Genomic DNA, 20,462 nt, shown 5'->3' on the forward strand with positions numbered 1-20,462 from the left:
TATGTGTGTGTGTGTGTGTTTAGGGGGGCAGTCATGCGGATGGGGCGCAGGGGTGCTGATATGAGGAGCGGCCAAATGCATGAAATCCCCCAGCATGGGGGCCTGTGCCCCCATTGTCCCGCGGACCCCTTCTGTCACTTTCATTTTCCAGCGGCCGGTCCGGAGTCAGGCCAGCTTTGATATGGGGGAAAGGGGTGCAGGAGTGGATAGGGTGGAAAGGAGGGTGTGATGGGGTGTGGAGGGTGATTGAGGGGTTTGGGGGGGGAGTATTTATCCCAAAAAAAAAGAAGAAGTGGGAAAAAAAGGTAGGAGTAGGCGAGAGAGATAGAGTCTGTGAGGTGTGAAATACGATTGCTTTTCTATCCGACAGCGTGGCCTTAAAGAAAAAGGAAGCTGTCCGGAGCGGGACACCAAAAAAAAAAAAAAAAAAAGAAGAGTGAGAAAGGAAAAGAGGGGTTAAATAAAAAATGGTTGAGGTGGGGGTGGTCAAGCTCCACAAATTTGCAGTGGAGTGCACAGTGACACCTGGTTGAAACGATAACTATTGCTTCAATAATCCTAATGAGAGGAGCTAGCGCCTCCACGTAGACTCCAGAAAGCTGAGGCTCAAGTTCCATGCTGGGCTAGCAGAGGAGAGATAGAGAGAAGGAAAGACGGGATGAGGCGCAGGGAAAAGCATGGCCAGGCTGAAGAAGTCACTCAGACATCCTCTCAGTGCTATGCTAAAAGCTTCAGATGAGTTGGCGGACGACAGAGGTACTTTACAGGTACGGTTACCTTTTTGCGCACACTCGCTTCAGGAGCTTCTCTGAAGGTTTTGTGAATTTCCGGTAGAGACAGGCGAAGTGTTGTTGCGTGAAAACACACACGCCTGGTGGTTCGACCGAGCTACCGAGGGATGGGAAGAGCGGAGCAGTGGGTAGCATGTATTATTTATTTGGCGGTTTGTGCCTGTCAGTGTGATTAGTATGTGTGTAATCACTGTTCTTCTGGGGAAAAGACTGAAGGCTGCTGGGCCTCATCTGAAGGTAATCGCACTGTCTTCTGAGCCTCATCTCCAGCAGTTCACTTCCTGCCCAGCATCTGCTTTTGTCATCTCCACATTTTTCTCTGGCTTTTTTTTTCTTTCCTCTCCTCAGCCATGTACTGTATCTGTCTATGCCTTTCTAACCCTCCCTCCATCCATTACTAGTGTATGTGTGTAAATGTGTGTGCCTTGCTTCTTCCCAGCTTGTATAGGGTGACACCTATAGGTCTGTTTAAGCCCCTACACCCTGCGAAAAGGGAATGGATAAAGGTAGCATGGAGGGGGAGGTTGTGTATGTGTGTGTGTGTGTGTGTGTGTGTGAGTGAGCGCTGAGGATATTTTTCCTCCTGCCTCAGTCTGCTCTTCATGCTGAGCCTTCCTGCACAGGTTTCTTACTCTACAGGGGCTTCCATGTTTTATGTCCTTTGTGAAAAAAATGACACTACGTTTTCATTAGTGTCTGTTAAAATGCTGGGCTAATTTTTTTTCTTTTGCTGCTATCACTGGGTTTATTCAACTTGCATGATTAGATTAAAGCTAAAAGTTTAATATCATTGCATGAAGAGGGTTAATAAGGATGATTAATTAGAAAAGCTAACCTTCAGGCTATTGTCCTTTACGTTTTCTTTTTTTTTTTTTTTCCCTTCAGGATTTGGGCTAGAGAATGACCCGCTTGCCATAGCTCTGAGTGCTTCCTCCCAATCTATTTCCAGTCCTAATCTGTGGCTGCATGTGGGCGCGTCCCTCCGTTTCACAGCCTTACTCTAAGGCCACTTGTGACCTTTCATTAATTATGGCTGGCCCGAGTTTAATCATTGTGTAGTACGGTGGCAGATGAGATGAGGGATAGGCGCAGCCATTTGCCACTTAAAGATGTAGTGCGCGGCTGGAATTAAATGTCTACATTTCTGCATATATTATGGGGGTTTAGCGGGCGAGGTGCGGCTGGAGAGTGTCATATATCTTGATTAAAAAACTAAATGAAGAAGTGGTGTGGGGGGTGGGTGGAGGACAAGAGAAGAGAAGAAAATGAGAAGGAGAGCAGTGCGCCCCAATAGAGACTGGTCTGGGGAACGGTTAACCTCTTAGACCCTGTAGGTACCTCACCTACAAAACACATAATATTATTACACATTATTATCTCTCTCAAAACTACATTACAGTGACCAGTTATTAACGTCTGTTTCATAGGCCCTAAACTAGAACCCTGAGGGACCCCTAAGAAATGCTAAACTGAACAGCTACCAAATAATTTACAATAGTTTATGCATTAGGGTTAATAACTGCGTAATAAACCTGAGGTTAATGGGATTTAAGAGCTTAATCATTATAATTATTTGCTAAGAAATTTTAGGTGATTTTGGTCCCTTCATTTGTCATGAAATGTCTACATGAAGCTATATATAAAGGACAGCCAGCATTTTCAAGTAGTGTAAATAAATCAACGAAATTATGAGATTCTCATATGACAGCCACAATACAGTATGTGGGTGCAATCTCTCTTTTTTTGCAGAGAAAGAGAGCGAGAGAGTGTCCGTGGCTGTGCGGAAAGGTAGGAATTAAACATTCAGGCAGATCGTCCAGATGTAGGATTATTGTGTAATCTGGGTTCTTCTCCTTCTGTAGTATATGCTAATGCCGCACCCAGCTGAGGTGGATTTCTGCAGGCGCTAGTTAGCTAGGGCTTGTGCTGAAGCTCCCTGCTTTCCCCCAGTCAGTCCATGGCTTAGACCCACCTCGCTAGCCGAGGACAGCCAGCGTAGAACAGGCGGAAATCACCGGTTGCCTTGGAAACATAATAGAAACATGCACGTTTATGAAAGAATAAAAGCCATATATATAGCATAAGCTATTGGGATCTGGGGAACACTTAAATGGGCGCTTTTACTGGAGAGCCAGTCATTCCACTTAAATACCTTCGTTTAAACACAGGATCAGTCCGCCCCGAGCAATAAGGCCTAACAACATAATCCATATCGGCATCGTTTGCCGAGCCGAAGGTGCTTCCTCCGCGCAGAACAGGAGAGGAGCAAGTGGAGCAGAGTATTGAACCCAACTTTGCTAGCGCTGCCTAGCTGTTAGCTATTGAACCACTTTGTTTTAGACCAACACAAATCGACTCTGGAACAAGAGCGGGCAACAGCATTTATAGAACACAGCCGATCTGTTTAGCGGCCCACTGTCCGACGGTGTAAGAACGTGTAGGCCATCGCGTTCGAGAATTGGGTCTGTTTCACACTACTTTTCAGCGGGGAAAAGAAGGATGGTCTTGTTAACGTGCAGGAAGAGATGCCGGGTTGGGAGAGGAGCGTAGGCAATCTCGCAACCTTGTAGCCTGAGGATGGCTCGCTCTTTGTTGTAGCATTAGTCTTATCATCTTTAATTACTCTTTCCCCTAGAAGAAACGCTCCAGTTTAAAAAGCACAGTGATTGCGGGCTTTGGGAAGCGATTGCCAGGGCCGTGCTTGCCTAGTGCATCAGTAATTTAAACAGCCGAACAAATCACAGATTAGCGCGCTTTTTATGGCGTTCCACACAAAGCCATACAGATGCTAAAGGCCTGTTACTTTGCTTTCCCAGAGGACACACTGATAGCCCAGTGGATGGCGTCACAATAAAGGACATTTTTTGTCAAATGAATGTTTATGAGCACATACACAAACGCTAAACATTCTTTTAAGAACATGGAAATACAAGTGAATGAACTAGCTTACCCATGTGAAGAAAGTTGTGAACAGAACATTCACCAAATACTGTTGGGGGGGCAAAAAAGGTGTGTTCACATTGACTGTTGTTGAAGGCCTATCCAAATGAAGCTCAGGAGTGCAAAGTTTAATGGCTTTATGTAGGGAGCTTTGGAGCCAAGGCTTGTGGGATTTCAGGTTGCGTGCGGGGTCTTTAAGTGGCTGGAACATTATTGGACAGTAAAAACTGTTTTAAGTTTTGGGGTTTGAGTGCAGCGATGGAGCGGTGATCTCACACAGCCTTTTGTGCTGGCTGCGCTAACCACAGGGGATGAATATTTGAGCAGGAGATTTCAGGAGCCGTTGTTGCCCCGTCGATATATCAATAGCCCACCTGATAGAGTGGAGCGAGCAGGGGGGGGCTTTTTCAAAAGAACATTTTAAGTACATTTGCTGAGAATTAGCTGACTTGTGTAATAACTGATAAGGTGTATTGACTGGCCCAGACTTTAGTGTTGTCAGATCAATGGTGCTAGTGTGCTCACTAGGCTACTTTTAAACAAACACAGTCCTGGAAAGGGGGTGCTGGAGGCATTGTGTGTGTGTGGGGGGGGTTGTGTAGGGGGGCACGGGGGAGGAATAAAAAAAGATTGATGCCCATTTTATTATCTGTTTTTCAGCATCTTCTCTCTTACTTACACATGGCATTATTGGAGATCCATTGTTGGGAGTTTGCCGCTTTTAAATGGCCTGATATATTGAACAGAGGGCTTTTAAGATGGTTACAAGGGATTTCTGCATTTGACTTGGCAAAACATAATGTATTGTGGGCTTGGTTTTAAATATTTATGATTTATATATATATATATATATATATATATATATATATATATATAAATCATATATATAATAAACGGAGCCCAATATTGGTGAGGAGCCCCATGGACAGCAGCTTGGGACTGCAATTATGATTGTGGCAAGAGGTACTAAAGAGAGAGAGAACGAGAGAGAAAGGGAGAGATAGAAACCCGCCTCTGTTGAAGCGCACTCTCACACAGTTACTTTTCCTGTCTGCATACTTTGGACCGCTTTGGAAAATGTGTGTATGTCTCTACCACATGTGTGCGGTTTTTCTGCAGTTTTATGTACGTATTAAACAGAGGAAGCCATAAAGATATTTGTGTCATGGTCCTGCATAAATGAAGAATTATAACCCTGGAGTTGAGGGTCATTGAAAAAAATAAAAAAGAAGACGAAGAAGAAGAGCTGTAAAACTGATGGCAGTAACAATGACTATAATCACAAAAGCAACAAAAAAATAATCAAGGTATGCTTTCATTCGGAAAAGTGAAGCCTAATAATCCATATGTGATTTTAATTTACTACAAAAACAAATAACAGAAATAAGACCTGTTCAAATACAGAAGTAAATGAAATGCAGTTCAGTTCCTGGGTGTTAATTATGCAGCACAGGCGGGGAGAGAGCTGAGCCCGCCCCCTTTGTCTCACAGCCTAGTAAATGCGTGCCTGGCAAGCGTAATTGTTGTGTGCTCCTATAGAAAAAAACGGCACCGTCCCTTTAAGTGCTTCCACCAATTCTGATGGAGTGCTGATTTACATATCCCCGTCCTCTCCTCCCCCTTCAGGAGAGCTGAGTGAGGATGTGGAGGCTGCCAGCGAGACCACCACAGACCAGGAGGACCAAACCAAAGACAGAGAGAGTGGGGGGGAGAAGGAGCTTGCCAAAGGCGCAGGTAAGGCCTATCTTTCCAGCTCAGTCAGAAGGGGGAGGGAGGGGTTGGAAGAAGGAGATGGAGGTGGTAGGGGGGGTGGGGGAGGGGGGGGGGTTAGGAGGGGGGAGAAGGGGGGAGGTGTGTATATATATATAGCAGGAGGAGAGGTGTTTATTCCTCTAGAGTACTGAAGAACCATTTTTTATTCCTGGACTCCATTCCTATGTTGCTGCTCATTAACTAATTACACCTTTTTTTACCAGCAAGTATTTTAGAGTCCTTTAACTAAAAGTGCCTTTTTTTTTTCTTCTTCACCCAGCATCAAACTTTTAATTTAATAGCTTTTTCACTTTCTCACTCTGGAGGGTTTAAAATTTCGCTGGAATTCCCTGATAAATTAGCCCTGATTTGGCTAATCTGGTCAAGTGACAAAAACACAAGTTGGGTCTCTACTGGGCCTGTGGGCAGAGTTACAACACTGCCATGTGTCTTAGCACATGTGACCATGCCCACACACACACACACTGAAGAATGCTATCAGATAGGGCTATTTTTCAAGCAGTGGAGAAAGGGGGTGGGGGTGGGCTGGCAGGTGCAGGTGTCAGGTTGCTTGGAGAGGTGTGGCAACTGAGTAAAGGGGCAAGTCAGGCAGTAAATCAGTTTTTGCCCTGTTTGCGGTGGCTGGGCTGGAGAGAGGTCTGGGGATTGAATAGAGACACTAGGGTGGTTGGACCTTGGGCCTGGGGCTTGGGGCCGGAAAAGGCATGTGGAGGTGTGAACTTGGCTCTGTAGGGCTTTGCTCTCAGTCTGCTGCCATGCTAATGATGCGTGCTGAAGGCAGCGTGGGCCTGGAGCACATGGGCTGATACAAGACAGAGAGTACATCTGATAGGCGGACTTTGCTTCTTCGCCCATGTGGCCTACTGGAGCAGACTTCTTGTAACTTCTCGTACGTCACTGTAGGAATGTGACGGAACATATCTTTGTTGTCGGAACGAAACTGGATATCTCCAAAATCCAGGAGTTTATACAGGGGAAATAAAGTTTACACAGGAAGGAAAACCTGTCTTAGCTTTCAGTAGAAGTAAACATTAAAAAAATAAACTATTTTAGTAGTTTATTACTCCATAAATGCATGAAACTTTATGAACTATGAAAGTTTAATACATAGTGTATTGACAGTTCTATTACTTGTCCACAAGAACTTAGCCTGTATTATCACTATTCCTTCTGCAGTTTACTGTTGTCAATTATGGCTAATTCCTGCATTTCTGATTTCATTTCTGCTAAGCTAACACTTTCTCTGGAGAGCTTTGAGAAGATTCTGTATTCTGAGCCAGTGAAGAGTAGTGACGTTCTGTCAGGTAGCACAGGCCACATTACCCCCCTCTTCATCTCTGTAATATTTTCATACAGTTTTGACTGTGTTGCATCAGCCGTGCCTCCACACAGGTACAGTACAGGCTAGCTACTGGTGCTGAATGTAAAGCCACTATAAGTTAGGTGAACTCACGTAAGTAGGGTAGTTTATCCAGATACTTAAGAACATGGAAAAGTTGCTGTTTAAACGTCTCTCCACCCAACAAGCTCTAGAGGACAGCCCTGCTCCCTACAATCTGTTCCTACAGCGAAGACCCGAGGAAAGAAAATTTTAAAAAGCAGCAATCCAGATCTTTTGCATGGGCTTGGTTTGCATGAGCGTTGCAGAAAGCAAAAAAAAAAAAAAGTTCATTGCCATGTTTGAAGCCAAATCTTTGTAAAATGTCTTTGATATTCCAACTTTTATTTTAAATGAGGCTGAGTTGTTTGTGCGCTTTGAACGGGTGGCACTCCTCCTTTGATGGGGGAGAAATAATGATATGCATGCCTGCCTGAAAATGGCTAAAAGTATATTTTAACACATCAAAATAAAGCACTTTAAAAAGCATTAAAATGAGCTGGGCGATTAATAATTCAATCGTACCTGTGGTGCCGGGGAAGACGCATTAGGATCCCTGCGTCTGTTTCTGAAAGGCATGCAATTTGATACAAGAATATTCAATTCCTTTTTCCTCCCCCCTGTCAGTCGCTAATCACCAAATAAGTGTGTTTCTGTGTTTCCACAAAAGAAAGATGTGCTTGCGTATGAAAAATTCACAGGCTTCCCAGCAGCTTATTAGAAACACTTAGTTAAAAATAGCATGTGCATTAGGGAGCCAGGTCTAGGGTGCTGTTTGATGTCTGAAGAAAGGTGGAAGGGGTAGGAACAGGAAGGTGGGGAGTGGTGGGGGTGGCGGGGAGGTGGAGGTGAGAAACCTGCCTGCGTTGTGATCTCACATGCCGGCACTGTTTAATGGATGCCCGGTCTATGTTCCATGAGCTTTTTTTTCCCTCCACCCTGTTCATTTTTCTATTCATAGCCTAGACCTTTTTTTGCATGATTGACAGACAGCGCGGCCTGCCTCGTGGAAAGGTCTTTCTCGGTCCTCGGACAGGAGGACAGGAAGAGCGGCGGGGAGCACGTATAGTAAACAGAGGCGCTCTTGTTTTGGCTGGAGCCACGTCTGAGAATGTGCCGGGGCAGAAAAAAAAGTCTGCTCTCGGACTGCGGCCGCGTTAGAGACGGGCCTAACCTGTCATTTAGGGCTGATTTTTGAGCCGCCACGTCTGAGGCTCACTGTCATTAAGGTCTGTCATTAAGATTATTGAAGTTTTTTGTTCCCTCCTCCCATCGTTTTCGCAAAGGAAAAAAAAAAAAAGAAAGCACCACAACCTGGCTGTTGAGACGTGAGGCTGCTTCGCAAAATGACAGTCACTGTCAGGTAGCGAGCATTAGCATTAGGCGGCCTGGGAGGGGGGTGAGGAGAGGAGAGAGGGAAAAAAAAAAGAAAAAAGAAAGAAAGAAATGCAGCGTCTTCCTATTTAAAGCTACTGTCAATCTGATAGCTCTCTTTTCATCTGACAGTGCTCCTCACAATTCATTAAAAGCATTTAGAAAGACATGAGAGAGCCTGTGTAGAATGTGCATGTGTTAAGCGTGTCATCTGCTAAGAGACTGCGTTTGTTTGTCTTCAAACACACCAGACACTTTCCAATGTGCGCACACAGAGAGGGGAAGAAGGAGGGGAGGAAGAAAAAGACAGAGAGGGGCTTTGTAATTATTTGCTGTTAGAGAGCAAGACAGACAGACAGACGGAAGAAAGGAAAGACACTGGATTAGCTCGCGTGCTGGAATCATTACTTATTTAAGCAATAAACACAGATGTCAGCAGATGTTGCAGTTTAGCCACATTCGGAATGAGCGTTGTAGGGCTAGCGTCCAGCGCCAGGTCTGAAATATTTATAAAAGGCCAGGCCTGAGCCCACCCAAGACAGCCTCTCACTCAGCTAGCAAGGACAGCATTAGCAAAATGGAGGGGACCCTACCTTTATTAATGGCAAGAGGGGTGCTAACAATCCAGCAAAACCTGGGAGGACTTTAGAGAAAGGGAAGATGGGGAGTGGGATTGTTAATACACTTAAGGGCTAGGAGGAACTGCCACAATCTGATCTGACGTGTTTAACATAAATGTATGGACAGGGCAGCTGTAGAGGTGCTTCTATATAGGGGCGAAAAAATATGGAGTGCGGGAGGGGTAGGGAGCAGGGGTGGGTTTGCGGTCCTCAGCAATTGAGGTTTATGAATAATTCCTACCCCTAAATCCCCCCCCCACTCACACACACATTTGTCCCTGACTTTCAAATTACAGAAGCTGAAGCGAGGGAGGAAAAATAATATTACAGCGCGGGTCATCCGCATCCTGACACCCGCTGCAGCAGCCAGCCAAATTGGTCTCATCTCTTTTCTCTTATATATTTACTTAAACGTATGAGTCCCTCTGATTGGATACACAGGGGACTGTGTGGGCGAGCAAGGGAGAAAGAGAGCACAGAGCACATAGGACAGGAGAAATGAAGGGGTAGAGAAGGGCAAATATGCACAGGCTGCTTCACCGATTCAACTCATGCACATTAGCACCCCCTGGACACGGAGGGCTGGTACTGCAGAGCTGCATCAAATTCACTTCCCAGCTCTGATGCCCATCACTAGATTTTATGGGCACTGTTGTACGGGCGTGTGTCCTCAAGTAGTGGTGAGTTATAATCACAGTAAATGTACTTGCTGTCAGAGTAGTCTCTTGACTATTTCACTATGGCTTTGTAAATGGCTAATATACTGTAAGCAGAGGAAGCTGTCAGTTCAGTCGTGTTTCTTTCATTGTATCACGCCAGTGTTTTAAGCTTAGCTTAAATTGGAAAGAGGTGTGAACCTACTATTCAGGATCCTTCTACTGCTGTATGAAAAAAAAGCATACGTTTGCACATTTTTCCACAAGTGGTGTTCTTGAAGGCTGTCATCCATCTGACTGAAATGATATTTGTCTTTGAATGTAATAGAGCATACTGAGAACTGTCAGCAGTGTCTCCGGAAGACCTACAGTTTTCGGTCTCTTGCAAAAACCACACTCAGATCATACGCAGTGTCTGTGTGTGTGTGTCCTCCAAAGGTGAAGTCACTCTTAGACTAGCTGTAGACATCAGCAGATTAATAACACGTTCCCTAATTAATATCACCTTTTAATTCCTTCGTTTTAAATTCGACTTTGCAGCGATTGTGCCTGTAGGCCTGCGCGAGCTGTTCTTTTACCAAGCCATGGAGGTGGTTCTTTCATTTAATAGGGGCTTATACACCAAGGATAGCGCGCTATGATGAGCCTCAATGTGGAGTTGCTTTGGCGTGAGGCTTTGGTTGTAATTTTCTTTATTTGAAATTAATTGATGCAGAGTAATTACCTGAGAAATATGAGGTGAAATGGAATATAGCCCTCCGTCGCTCAGGGCACCGGAGCGGCCTGTAGATTAAAAAAGACGAGGAGAGAAAAGAGAGGGAGGGTCGGTGGAGAGTGAGATAATATTCTTTTTTTTTTTCTTTTTTTTTTTTTGTCAGTATGCGTATTAAAAGTGAATGACTGGTACTGGTGGGGAGCTAAACCCTGCTCCTCCATATTAATGGTTAAATTGCCAGGGGACTGAGAGCTGGTCTGCCCTTTGTTGTAAAAGAGCAGAGGGGAGGTGTGGAGGGAGACGCTGAGGAAGAGTCTTGGTGATGGAACAGAACGGAACAAGGCAAGAAAAAGGATGTGTCCAAAGCCACATACAGACGTACTTAATAGTGCACCATCATTAGAAGTGCGTTGTTCATGTGGGATAGTGTGTGTGTGTGTGTGTACGAGTCCAGCTTGGACTGACAGTACTGTAGTGTGCTGTACTGTACTGTACTGTAGCAGCAGTGTTGGTCCTAATGCCTGACAGGACCCTGTGTTTGATAACAGCTTGCTTTCCTTTGTGACCAGAGGCTGCTGAGGCAGGCATTGGTGTTCTTAAATATATATTTATACAGCAAACTTTAAGACAACTTATACATACAGTTTTTTTAAAAATACAATGTAATTTGTTATGTACAATGTAATTTAGTTATAAATAAATTAGGATCAAAATAAGCCAGAGTTAAACCAGTGGAATAATCAAAATAATCTAAAAGTAACTTGATGCCAGTTTCCCAGGCCTTCTTGTTCCTGGAACAGCACCCACACTGGGTCAGCTAGATCTAAACAAGTGGCCTTTTTCGGTCTTCACCCGAAGACCTTCCTTCACCCACTATTTTTTTATTCTTTTTTTTTGCAGCAGCAGCAGTACCCACTTCCCCTGGTTCTCACAATATGGTTTCCCAAGGACGTGTGGTTTAGTGACACTTGAGCAGCTGTGCATTCCTGGATGATCTCCAGTAGCACAGGCGGCGTTGTGTTAACATGTCAGTCGGTCAGTCTTTTATGTCGCAGTGTCTCGGTTCACCCTGTTCTGCTCTCCCTCAAAGTATAACACACTTTTTAAAATTGCTACAGTGAAGCAAGTCTCCGTGCTGACAGTCTACCCCTCCACACCCCTCCGCCCCAACACCGCCATCCTCCTCTTGTCTTGGCTGAGAAATACAGCCCAGCTCCAGGAGGTGAGAGAAGGTGCCAAAGTCCAATTCACTTACGGGACTCGCCAGCACAAAGGCCTCCCGTTTACGGAAAAGGCCCATGAATTAATAATCACCTAATTGACTCTTAAGACTTTCTTTCTTTCTGTTTTTTTTTTTCCCCTTGGCACAGCTTTTGCGCTGTCAGAGGAAAGTCCTGGCCTTGTTGTTGCTCTCCGGATGGGTCTAGGTGTGAAGAGAGGCTAGTGTTTAGTGGTGGAGCAAGGATCAGAGCAGCACGTCATTGAACCATGAAAGGATTTGGAAGGCCTCTGTGGAATAAGGGCCACATGCAGAAGTGAAGCTATGAGGATCCAGTCATGGGGTGTCCTTAGCCACAGCTTCAGATATGTTGTTCTTCTGAATAAATAAAAAATGCCCACAGCAGTGGAAGCAAATTGTGGACACTACCTTCTGCACTCTTAAAATAAAAGGGGGCTTTAGTATGGGCATATGTTCTCTTGTAAAGGCAGTGGTTATAAACAGGAGGAGCTTCAATGCATATGTGGTTCTTTGCTTGGTTAAATGGTTCTAGGTAGCACCAAAAAAGAGTTCTGCTATTGTTTAACATCAGAGAACCCATTTATGTCTAAACCTTTACTTTATTATGCATAGGTTTTTCAAAATATAAAAGTAGGCCTTTGAAGAACCATCACATGAAATGTTCCTCAGAGATCAGAAAATGCTTCTTCTCCAAAGCACCTTTCTTTTTCAGAGTGCCAATGAACAGACCACAGTCAAAAAGTTGCTTTTCCCTTCAACAGATCAATACATCATTTGAACAGGGTGTCCAAGCTTTTGCATAACACTGCATGTTTGGATGCAGCCGGGATGCTCTCAAACATTTCCAGGCCCTCTTTGTGCTTGTGTTTAGCCCTGTCCTGAACCCAGCACACACTCACACCCTCAGTCCTGAGGGAGGGAGAAGAGAGAAATCCTTCTGTTATAAGCTTATCTTTTGGTCATGGTCTTAGTTAATGGATCTGACCTGCTCAGCCATGTTGTTGTGCCAGCCCAACCGTGCTGCACACACACACACACACACAAATACACACATACACATACACCTCATGATCCAGCAATCACCTCTTCTCCTGTTTATCTGTAGCCCTTTTGTTCCAGTGGACTCCATATGATGGTATTTTTTTCTGTCTCTTGACAAGAGAAAACAGGACACGGTAGCTGGACTTTAGTCACGGAACAGTGTCTACAGGCTGGGTTTTTTATTTTTTTATTTTTTTAAGCGAGTGATTTAACAGATTTCAGCCCCACCTTTCTTCCCTCCACCTACTGTACAAAGCCTTGAGCAGGGAGTTTCTTCAGAGGTCCCACTGACCTGCATAACCAAACTCTCTCCATTATAAACATGACACACGTCATATACAGATACAAGGTTGCGTTACAACAGCAGTGACACATTTCTCACCCTGCTGCCCAGACTCTGGTTCCGTTCTAGGCCTTTTTTTGTTGGTCCCACAAATTCTAACTCTTCTTATCTGCCCTCAGTAGCCTGCCCTAGCCCCGCTGCCTCTTAATAGCATTTACTAGCTCTGAACTACTGCCAACTTCTCACATATGTGCTGCTTTATGAGTGTCTCTGTATGGGTGAGAATTTCCACCTGGTCAAAGAGGGGGCAGGCTAGGATTTCACACAGGGGCTAGCATGGCAGGGGCTATAGCATCTGAAAGGGAATCTCCAGAAGACACCCTGCGAACACGGAGGAAACCCACACGGACCGCAGGCAGAGGAGGGGCATATAAAGAGGCAGACAGTGCAGCTTATCAGTTTAGGTGGGAGAAAGAGAGAGAGAGAGGCGGGGCGGACTGGAGTCGATGGGGAAGTGACAAGGACAGTGCGGCGAGAGAGTGAGGAGGTTAATGGTGGCGAATGGGAGGTTCCTTTGTTTAACATTTCCTTTGTGTATTGGTGGACGTGTCTAATGGGATTGGCAGTGACTGGACGCTAATAAGGCCACGCTGGCTGGTGTGGCGACTCTGTGGGAGCTGCGGCAGGCCGCTCTGCCCAAAGCAGGGGGCCCCCACTGCGCCCGGTGCTCAGCTGCCCCTGCCCTGATTGGACCTGACACTTTAATGTCTGCAGAAGGAGCGTGGTCAGCCCTGCTTAACCTGACCCCCCCCCCCTCCCCATACACACACACCAACTCACGCACACATACACACTCTACCCCTGCTCTCAATTTGCCCTTCCAGGACTGGACAAATCAGGCCAAATTTAACTCTTTATGGCCTTGTTAAGGGGGCCAGAGAGAGAGAGGGCGTCTTAAGTTTCACAGTGGATTCTTTCCACTGGAGGCTACTCCATGCGGTTCTTCTCGGGCTCGGGGTGGATTTAGCTCTTTTACAAGCCTTAGCTTAACCAAGTATTTTTAATCAGCTTTCTCATGCCCCTCTGTTGTGCCGCACCTCTCTCTCTCTCTTTCTTTCTCTCTCTCTCTCTCTCTCTATTTCCCCCCCCCTCCTTGGAATAGCTTACTGGTTAGCTGAGCTATGAACCTCTTGTTATTTGGCCTCGCTCTGTGGAGATGGAGAGGAGGAAGAGGGTGCAGTGCATTGTTAATGGCTGCGCAGGTTGCATTAAAAGGATTAGCCGCTTGTAATGTTCTGCCAAGCTAGGAGAGCACATTAGAGACTTCGGTGACAGTCCGTGGCTAGCACAATGAGGGATTTCTGTTTAAGATGAGCAAGCACCTGCCAATTACTGCCCTTTCTACTCTCCCTCATCCTTTGTTCAACAATGCATGCCGTAGGCTTGTGCCTCCATGGCCAGGCTGCTGCATGCTGATGGTAATGGGTTATATCTGGCCTTTTAGCATAGTAGTTTTTTGCTGAAAGTGCACAGGCCATGTCTGCACTCTTAAAAAAGGGGGTTCTTTGGGACAATACTTGGGATTCCATAAAGAACAGTTTTGTGAAGTATTAAAGAGAAATTCCACCAATCTTCTTCATAGCTCCGTGGTTGTGATATAAACAAAGTCATTCAAAGTGGTTTGCTGAGAAATACTTCATTCTAGAGATACTTGAAGACCTTTATCCCTAGAGCCATATGTCCATGCCGTAGGAACCTTGATTTGTGTAGGGGCCTTTCAATTCAAGTGCATGTGTATGTATCTTTGCTGAATTCATCCCCTTCTCTGACAGTTAGTAAAGCTGCAGAAAGGACCATGCTGAAGTCCAGATTAAGGAGATTTATTTAGCCAAGAATCAGAAAAAGGCAAATCGAAGGGTGTGTGAGAGGGGAGGGTCTTATAACCTGATTTGATAAAAGAACTTGCATCTTCCCTACCTTAAAAGTCGACGAGGCTGCACGTGAGTGAGTGTGTCTGCCTCATCCAGAGTTGGGCGAATCCGTCAGCCGAAGCCGTACTTCAAACGTCCATGCCGGAGAGAGCATGGAAGCCAAAGCTGCTCGCCGTGGCAAACTAATGTTTTGATTAGATGTCTGTGCTACCGTCTGATGTCCTAATGATCTTACATTGGTGGAGACAGGCAGTCAGACCGCCCGCGTCGTTTCTGTCTTCAGTGGCATGGGCGGAGCAGTGGAAATGGTGCTGGGTCGGAAGGGGGGAGCAGAGTGTTCCCTGATCAGTCGCTGGCCTACTCAGCTACTGATAAATATGGCCGTATCATGGTTGAAAAAGACCTTGTAAAGCCCTTCATTCACTCTGATATTGACTGCCAACTCTCTGCCTTGTCCTGACTCACGTGTGGTTTCTCTTTCCTCTGTGTGTGTGTGTATGTGTAGCTGCAGCAGCCAGCCAGTCAGAGAGGGATCAGACGGAGTCGCCGATCCCCTCCAAGCGGCCTTCCTCAAGGTCCGGGGCTTCAGAGAGCCCCCTCTCTTCCAAACGTCCCAGGACGTCCGAGAAGAGCGCTGGCGAGCAGGTGAGGGAGACGCCCAGATATATTTAAGACATGAAGAAGGACTGCGCAGTTTGGATTAGTCTCAAGTTCTTGAAGTCATTCTTCATGTGACATTTCAAGGCGCACAACAGCTTGTTATTCTTCACTGTTAATTAAGAAAAAATGCTAGAACTTAGCTCTTGGGATTTTTTTTTGCCATTTCAGAATAAAACTGGCCTTTTTGCATTATGCATGCTTTTTTTCCTGAAGATTATATTTCTCCCTCTTTTTCCCCCTGCTCTTGCATCGCTAATTGTGCAAAAGGTGGAAAATCAATATGATATTTGACAGATGAGAGGCCTTTGAAGTGTGTGCCAGGCCTCTCTGGCTAACCCTCAGCTCCCTGCACACGATGGGAGGGTTTTTACTCTAGTTTAGCTGCTCTGTTTGAGAGGCTAATATCTCTCTCTCCCCCCCCCCTTCTCCTTTGCTCTCTCTCTCTCTCTCTCTCTCTCTCTTTGGCAGATGTACCAGTGCCCTTACTGTAAGTTCACGAACACAGATCTGAACCGGCTGAGGATGCACGTGATGACCCAGCACTCTGTGCAGCCCATGCTGCGGTGCCCACTGTGCCAGGACATGCTCAACAACAAGATCCACCTGCAGTTCCACCTAACGCACCTGCACAGCGTGGCCCCGGACTGCGTCGACAAGCTAATAGCCACTGTGAGTGCCCACTTGCCTGCTGGAAGAGTTTACTTGGTGGTGTGTGTGTGTGTGTATGTGTCAGGTGCTATAGATATCACACTTCCTGAAGTTTTCCAGAAACCATAGGGTGCCTTTCTTTTATGGCCTATGGTGATATAGCATATAGCACATCTATTAGGAAATTCATGTATGTTTGCAGTCACAAATTGAGCGTATATGCAAAGTAAAAGACTTGAAACTATCCTTAACAATTTTTTAAGGCTTCGTTAGATAAAGTACCAAAGGTAAAGGCAGTACATATATATGTAGCAGCCTTTCTTTATTTAGGTTCTGGAATTGAAACTCTGACTGACAGCACTGACCAATACTGTGCCCCCAACCACTACTTTCAGCCCCACTATTTCAGCTTAAAGCATTAAAAAAACAGAAATTGCTGGTATTCCGCAAAAGCATCTTAGCACAGAGACAGCTCTTAAGTCACATGAACACTCTCTCTACCAGTTCATATAATCTGAACACTACAAGGCTTTTAGGAAATCGGGCCTTTTTCTGTCCTTGTGTTCACTGATGGTGTTCTAATACAACATAATTACCATTGTACTGCAAGAACATGCCTATTAGTTTCCCTCACTTAAACAGCATTGTAGAACCCAATCTTGTCCTTCTGTGGAGTGGCTGAAGTATTTCAAGCCTCAAGTCTTCTGATGCATGAGGTGAATGTTTTTGCTTTTAACCTCCTGCTCCAAATGTAACCTCAAAATACGGACACGTATGATTTTTCGTAGCGCCCAAGTAGACTAGCTTCACAGTGCCGGGCCAAATGTCACGGCATTAGTTCTTTTCTAACTCTCATCCCATCAACAGCAGGAGCAGTCTTTAATTAAAAAAACCTCAGTGTCCTGACAGACTCCTGTGTGGGCGAGGCATCAATGGCTAAAGAAGAGCACAAGGCCTCCTTAGTCCAGTCTTTTGTCTACCTGTTTGTAAGAAAGCTGTGTGCTTGTACACAAAGGCCCACTGTGGCCTGTCCCCCTGTGGCCATAGCGTAAGGGGCCGAGCCCATCTGTGTGAGGGCGAGTGAGTCATTGCTTTTCACGAGCCGCGCCTTAACAGAGAGGAGACTGGTTTCTTCCTTTTAATTGATGACAGTTGAGGCTTAATCAAAACATAAATGGAAACTGTTAATCGGGAAACGGCCCCCGGGCGTCCTGTTGACTCACTGCGAGTCAGTTATGAAATGGGCGAAAAGGTTCGGGACAGCCACCTGATTCTCCGCTCCAGCAGATGTACTGACATGCCTATTGTTGATTAGCCTTATTCTTCAGTTTCATTCATGCTCATGTTATCTCAGTCAGTGTGGGTGTGTGGGTGGGTGTGTGTGTGTGTGTGTGTGTGTGTGTGTGGGGGGGGGGGGGTTGGGGGGTCAGGCCAAGTCTGATAAATCTGATGGCAGTTTGACCCCCCCCCCCCTTCCTCCCCTCTTCCTAGGTTTCCTTGACATTCTTCCTGTTTGGGTGATCACAAAAAAACACGCTCCAGTCATTAATATATTCAAGTAATTGGGACACAGCTGAATTGGAATTGAATGAATAGCATTTTTTTCACCCTCTAATGAAACGCAAGTCCAGACAATGCAAATATTATTCTCTTGACGTACTCGCCGACTTGCCAGCTTTGTTGTTCTCAGGTGTATATCGAAGGCAGTAATACTACAGTGAACTAATGAACACAGGGTGCATTCTTATGATATTGAACCCCCTACCTCCAGCCCCTGCTGCTGGAATATGAATCAAGCTGTATCTCTCAGAGATCATAAGATACACAGGGCCCTCGCCGTTGTATAATTACAAGAGCTATGTACATCTTTCCAGTCTGATCTGAAAAATGTCAGAGATTGCCGCCGAAAAACACTGGGATATTTGTGCTTCTTTTTTTCTTTTTTTCGTTTTAAGACGATTTCAAAAAGGATTGCGTGGTTGTCAGGGTTATTCCTATCCTGGACATTCTTTCATATGGAGCAGTAACACTTACATCATCCGCTTTAACTTATTTGCCACTAGCTCTGTAATCCTGCAGCACAGAGGCCTCCATCAGCCGCCTCCTCTTAATTCCTTTGAGGCTGCTCACCTTGTTCTATTGCATTGCCCATCAACACTACAAAAGAGCCATTATTGCACTGCCTTTATGGCTCTGCCTTTTTCAAATTTGTGGCGGTGAAATAATTATGTTGATGTTTGCACGTGAAGCCCAATCGCTGGCTGCCCAAGAAACAATGCTCTTAAACCATCTCTGCTCCTTAGCCGAGACACAAACGAGGAATGCGTTATTAGAGAGCTGGTAGCCATATTTTTTCTTTTATAGAGATGATAATGCACTGGGCTCCCTACAAGAGTGGCAGATGATGGAAACACACCTAATACAATGCACATTAAAACCAGCACCTTTTTTTACAAGACCAAAGAGATCCTCCATCCCTCTGCATGTGTCAGACAGGCACTATTAATGAATTCTGAAATAGGTGACTTTAATTTCCTGCACTCGCTGCATGAAGATGCACATCCTCTTTTTTTTCTTTGGCTGCTCTTCCTATTTTTCCCTCCTCTGTATGTATGTGTGTATGTGCGTGTGTGTGTGTGTATGTGTCTCCCTCCCTCTCTCTCTCTGTCTCTCTCTCTCTTTCTCCCTTTCTCTTTCTCTCAATCCATCCCTCCCTCCCTCTCTCACTCTGTGTCTCATTTTCTGTCTGTCTTAGATAGGGGTAATGAAAATAATTGTGCTTCATTAATTCTCAGTCTGGCTAGATGATAGCCATTTGGAACTATGTTTGCCAATTAGGCGGTCCAAATTAAAAGTGACCTTGGGATACTCTCCATGCTTGGCTCTCGTCTCCTAATGAAGCACTTGTCTAGAAACAGTCCACTTTGTAATGTAAATCACTGGCGTGTTTTTGCTTTTGCAACTCTCCATACTGGTCACACTCATTTACTGCTTTCAGTGCAGGGGGCGACTGTGAGAGAAATAAAAGTAAGAAATCAAATAACTGCAGTTTTTTTTTTTACTTCTTCTCCTTCTTCTTGTTCCCGGTGTGAGTCTGAATGCGCTAATCAGATTGTGATGGACAAGGCTATCTTAACAGCTCCACTTAACCTCAAGTCTGACTAACTAGCTCTTGCTGGAGGACTGTGTCCTTCACGCACTGTGGTTCAGGCTGACGACTGCGCTTTTATGTGGCAGTTGTTGTTTAGGAGCATCCCTTTAATGCACTGTATTCGTGCGTTTTACTGCCTCTGGCAGACTCGGAGTATAATTACATTTTACAGAGGCACTGGAAGAAAGCGCTCTCCTCCATGTGATTTAATAGAAGAGTTACTGTAATTAGCGTTTTGCGTTTTGCTAATTATTTCTTATCTTTGTCCAGAAAAAAAGTCTGTTTATGTAATGGATAAAAAACTAAAGGAGCACAATACCTTTTAATGCAGCAGTGTAAAAATATCAATCAAGAAAAAAATAATCAAGCATGCAGGTGTAAGATGAAGATGATGGTGTAAGGTGTGGTTGAGTCACAGGGATATAAACATAGAGTAAGAGTAGGAATCAGACATGGTAGAGTGAGGAAGAGGAGGTGGAGGGCGATCGGAAGGATGGAAGAATTGAAATGCTGCATGGGTAGTGAGGCTGATTGTTCTGTTTGGGGAGTTAATTGAAGGAAGGTGAAGCAGACTGTGCCTCATCTCCCGACCTCTTCCAATCTCAATCACTGATTATTGTTAAATAGGAGCCGATTAATGAGAGCATTTGATGAATTGTTATCTTTTTTTTTCCTTTTTTTTTTTGCTGAGTGAGTGAGAGAGCGAGAGAGAGAGAAAGAGAGAGGGAGGCGGATAGGAGGGAGGGGGTTATCAAGATGCAAGTACAGAGGAAGAAGAGAAGCGGCTTAAAAGACAGGGACTGCTGCTGTCATTCACGCATGATTGACTTCAACCTTTCTGCAGCGGTGCAAACCTGGTTGCAGTTGTGCACATTTGAATCAATATTCACTGCACTTTCAAATGCTGAAATTCAATCAGTTTTAAGAGGATTTGACTGGTTATACACAAGTACACTTCATTTCATGCCTTTACCATTTATGGCTCTGCATGTTATATGCCTTTTGTCTGGGAATATCTTACATTACACTTTTAAAATATGTAAAAAATAATGAATGTTCTGGCTTGAAAAGGCTGTAATGAGGACCACAAATTAAGCAGAATGTAGTAATGCATTTTTTCATTGACAGTAGTCGAATTACCCGGAATTCCAGGGCCAGTGACGCCATTTTCTTTTTGTAACAGTTTGAGCTTGCACTGGAATGAGCTGCACTTTTCATGAGGAGGAGGAATTATTTAATTAGGCCCCCTAATAAGCTTTTC

General features: G+C 45.0%; 1 protein-coding gene across 4 annotated transcripts in view; it reads left to right on the forward strand.

Moving 5' to 3' along the window:
• zfhx3b (zinc finger homeobox 3b) overlaps nt 1-20,462 on the forward strand; it is a 170,947-nt gene that overhangs the window by 142,016 nt on the left and 8,469 nt on the right. For 3 of the 4 annotated variants that reach the window (XM_072660800.1, XM_072660799.1, XM_072660801.1), the window contains exons 5-7: nt 5,358-5,465; nt 15,248-15,387; nt 15,871-16,071. In XM_072660800.1, coding sequence (XP_072516901.1) covers nt 5,358-5,465; nt 15,248-15,387; nt 15,871-16,071 — 449 coding nt within the window. The remainder of the gene's footprint in view (nt 1-5,357; nt 5,466-15,247; nt 15,388-15,870; nt 16,072-20,462) is intronic. The other variant, XM_072660802.1, reaches the window with a different exon arrangement.

Source organism: Salminus brasiliensis, chromosome 17 (assembly GCF_030463535.1).
Source record: "Salminus brasiliensis chromosome 17, fSalBra1.hap2, whole genome shotgun sequence".
In the NCBI taxonomy this organism is placed as follows: domain Eukaryota; kingdom Metazoa; phylum Chordata; class Actinopteri; order Characiformes; family Bryconidae; genus Salminus; species Salminus brasiliensis.